This window comes from Orycteropus afer, unplaced genomic scaffold (assembly GCF_000298275.1).
Source record: "Orycteropus afer afer isolate SDZICR_OR568_19922 unplaced genomic scaffold, OryAfe1.0 scaffold00099, whole genome shotgun sequence".
Lineage (NCBI taxonomy): Eukaryota > Metazoa > Chordata > Mammalia > Tubulidentata > Orycteropodidae > Orycteropus > Orycteropus afer.
The window spans coordinates 301,540-305,504 of record NW_006921686.1 but is presented as its reverse complement, the minus strand read 5'-3'; the positions used below and the strand labels follow the sequence as shown (position 1 = coordinate 305,504).

The window sequence follows — 3,965 nt, the reverse complement described above, 5'->3', positions numbered from 1 at the left end:
GCACATAACAACAACAACAACATCACTAGGGAAGTAGATTGCCTAACCGTCCTTCCCAGGAGTGGTTGGTGGGTTTGAACCGCCAGCCTTCTGGTTAGCAGTCAAATGCTCAAGATAAGATTGGCAATTCCCTCCCCGCCCCCAAACGCAAAGGACTCCATAGAGGATACTACCAATGGACTCAGTCTGACTCTACCACAGATTGGTGTTGGACACGTGGTTGCAGGTGACCACTCGGAGCCTGGAAAGCCTTCTCCTTGGCCAGATACACCCTGCCCTCTGACCTTCCTCCCCTCTTAGGATGCTCTGTGCTTTGCTCATTTATGACTTTCTCTTCCTCTGTGCCTCCCGTGTGAATATAGGTGTTCCCAGAGTGAGAACCTCAATGACGTCCCTCCGGGACTCTCAAACTCAATGCTCCCAGGGGCCAGGCAGTTCACTTAATGGAAAGAAGGATCAGACAGCAAATACATGGAAGTGCCAGAGGCGATGGTGATTTCAAATGGGCTGGCTGTTAGTCATAAACCAAAACCAAACCCATTGCCAGCCAGATTCCAACTCATAGCAACCCCATATGGGAATGGAACTGCCCCACAGGGTTTCCAAGGCTGTCATCTTCATGCAAGTCAAGTCCAAACCACACCCGCTGCTGTGGTGTCGATTCTGACCCACAGCGCCCCTAGAGGACAGAGTGGAACTGCCCGATACGGTTTCCAAGGCTGTCAGTCTTCACAGAACCAAAGCCCAAACCACACCCACTGCCCTGGAGTCCATTCCGACTCACAGCGCCCCTAGAGGACAGAGTGGAACTGCACCACAGGGTCTCCCAGGCTGTAATCTTTACAGAAGCAAAGCCCAAACCACACCCACTGCCTGGAGTCGATTCTGACTCACAGCGCCCCTAGAGGACAGAGTGGAACTGCACCACACGGTTTCCAAGGCTGTCAATCCTTATGGAAGCTGACTGCCACATCCTTCTTCCATGAGGCAGCTGGTGGGTAAGGCATTAAACAATACACTTTCAGGCAAAAAGAAAAAGCAAATTGTCCTATGGCCAATTGCCATATGCAAAACGTCACACATTGTCTCTGTGACATCTCACCCACTTCCATGGTTTTAATTACCATCTCCAGCTAAAGCCAAAAAACAAACAAACTGAGCCTTGGAAAGTTGCTTTGGAGTCAGTTCTGTCTCACGGCAACCCCAGGTGTCTCAGGAGGAGGGCTGTGCTCCGTAGCGTGTTCAGCGGCTGTGATCTTACAGAAGCCTATCCCCACATCTTTCCTCTGCAGCACCGCTGAGTGGATCCTAACCCCCAGCCTTCCCATAGCAGCCGCACGTGGTGACCAGGGTCTCCACACGCCTGTGGATTCCTCCCTCCCAGGCATGATGTTGCAACCATTCCCAAGCCCGCTCCTCCTCCTGTGTTCCCCATCTGGGGGAGAAGGGGACGCCACTGTCCCTCCAGTCACCAGACTAGATGCCCAGGAACCATGCTTGTCCCCTCTTCTCTCACTCTCCATATCCACTGGTCCCCAAGTCCCATCCTCCTGCCCCCCTGAGTCTCTGCCCTGTCGCCTTTTTCCCTCCTGCCTGAATCCTGGCCCCAGCCTCCTCTCTGGCCTCCCACACCCAGCGCTGACCCTGCACCGCCCATGGCTCCCCGGCACCCCGAGGCAAAGTCCCAGCTCCGTGGAGGGGAGCCCGAGGCCCTTCATGGTCTGGCCCGTCCTCCCCCACACCTTCCTCTCTTGGCCATATTCCTTGCACCTTGAACTTTGCTCCTCTTTCAAGACACACAGTGTCGTTCGGGGAGGACTTTGCACACGCTATTCTGGTCCCAGGAATCCCTGTCCACACCCCTGTCTCCACCTCACCTTCAACTGCCAAATGCCAAATCATCTTTCAAATGTCACCTCGCTGTCCCCTCCTCCTCCAGAAACCACTAGTGGCTGCCCCTTCCCATCTCAGCCAGGCGCCTCCTCTCAGCTCCCACGGGGCCTAGTGGTACCTCCACCATCTTCATGTGTCCACCTGCTCCCACCAGATCAGAGGTCCCTAAGCTTCTCTGACCACACCTGTCCCATCAGTAAGAGGTGTTTGAGCACTCATCCCCAAAAGGAGGAGGTCCAGGGTTCAATGGCTAAGCTCGGTTGCTAACCAAAAAGTTGGTGGCTCCCAGAGATCTGATGATCTGCTTCCGTGAAGACTGACAGCCTTGGAGACCCTGTGGGGCAGTTCCACTCTGTCCTCTAGGGGCGCTGTGGGTCAGACTCGACTTCACAGCAGTGAGTTTGGTTTGGGCTTTGCTTCCGTAAAGATTGACAGCCTTGGAGACCCTGTGGGCAGCTCCACTCTGTCCTGTAGGAGCAGTGAGCCCGCAAATGACTCCACAGCAGTGAGTCCGCTTTGGTACCATGTGCCTGGGACCGTTCCAGAAACCTTACATGCATTAGCTTGTTTAATCTCCACAATAACCCCAGGAGGTAGGGCCCGATTTTTAGGCCCAGACAACAGATGAGGCCCAGAGAGATGGAGTGATTTGCCCAAAGCCACAAAGCACATGGCCCATGTGGGATTTGGACGCTGACAGGCCTGGGCTCCTGGCAATCATAACCCCCTCCCATAGAGTGCAGAGGAACGTTTTGAATGAATAAATGCATGCATAAGTGAAATGAAGACAGGCAAAAGGGGAAGAAAGAGACAGAATGAGTCGGGGTCACCCAGAAGAGACAGAGTCCTGCTTTTACACTGAGCCTGAACGGCGAATTAGGGCTTTGGGGTTGTCCACACAGCACACCCCACCCCACCTCGGGCCCTGGTTAAACGCTGGTGGGTAAGGGCTAACCTGCTAAACAAAAAGTCACGGTTGGAACCCGCCAGCCCACTGCTCGGGAGAAAAATGTGGCAGGGTGCGTCTGTAATGATTGTTGTTGTTGTTATGTGCCGTCGAGTCGGCCCCGACTCACAGCGACCCCTCCTTGGGTTTCCGAGGCACTGTCACTACAGAAGTAGATTGCCCAAGCTTCCTTCGGAGGAGTGGCTGGTGGGTTTGAACCGCCAGCCTTCTAGTTAGCAGTCAAGTGCTTTAGGCACTATGAGACCAGAGCTCCCATTACAGCCTAGAAAACCTATGTCCTATAAGGTCGCTATGAGTTGGCATCAATTTGAGAGCAACGGTTTACACAATCCCAGAGTGTGTGTGTGTGTGTGTGTGCAGGGGGGCAGAGAGCGCTTTCGGGACCGTCCACAATGACGGGAATGGGGGGAAGGGGCCGGCTGTGGGCGGAGCGCTCCCGGAGGGTCGCAGGGACAAGTACTCACCCCGGATCCGAGAGGTCAGCGATGAACGTGGTGCAGATCTTCTTCCTGAAAATCTTGGGGATCCAGCTCTGGGGACGCGGTCGGGGGCGGGAAAGGGGGCTCAGGTCCGCACTCCGCACCCTGCCCCAGGGTCCCAGGCCCCCCCTCCCCAGCCCAGGAGGCTCGGCCCCCAGCGCCCTCCTACCCTTCCCCAGGGCCCGGGCCGACCAACTCCGTCAGACCCAGGAGTCGGGTCTGCAGCGCCCTCGTCTCCGCGGAAGCAGAGGCCGGGCTCTGTGAGGCCCGGGGGTCCCGCCGCCGTACCTGCTCCTTCTCCGGAACCACCATGTTGCAGCAGCGGCCGAGAGCCGGCAGCGGGCGGCCTGCGCACACGCCCTCCACCGGCCGGCTCCAGACCCGCCCTCGGCAAACCGGATCCGCCGCTTCCCGGCCCGACCCGGGGCCGCGCGAGGCCGGGGGGCGGGGAGACACGTAGGGCCGGCGGCGAGGGAAAGCAGTGGGGACCGAGACAGCGATACAGAGACGGAGAGAGGGGGGCAGAGACCCAGAGAGGGGGGGATGGGGACCCAGAGAGAGGGGGGCAGAGACCCAGAGAGGGGGGGACGGGGACCCAGAGAGAGGGGGACAGAGACCCAGAGAGA

General features: G+C 57.3%; 1 protein-coding gene across 1 annotated transcript in view; it reads right to left on the bottom strand.

Moving 5' to 3' along the window:
• The window catches only part of TRPM4 (transient receptor potential cation channel subfamily M member 4), a 38,056-nt gene extending 34,405 nt beyond the window's left edge, over nucleotides 1–3,651 (bottom strand). The window contains exons 1-2 of the mRNA XM_007943005.1: nucleotides 3,628–3,651; nucleotides 3,325–3,392 (exon numbers count right to left, since the gene is read on the bottom strand). Of these exons, the coding sequence (XP_007941196.1) occupies nucleotides 3,325–3,392; nucleotides 3,628–3,651 (92 nt within the window). The remainder of the gene's footprint in view (nucleotides 1–3,324; nucleotides 3,393–3,627) is intronic.
• Nucleotides 3,652–3,965: the final 314 nt, after the last annotated feature.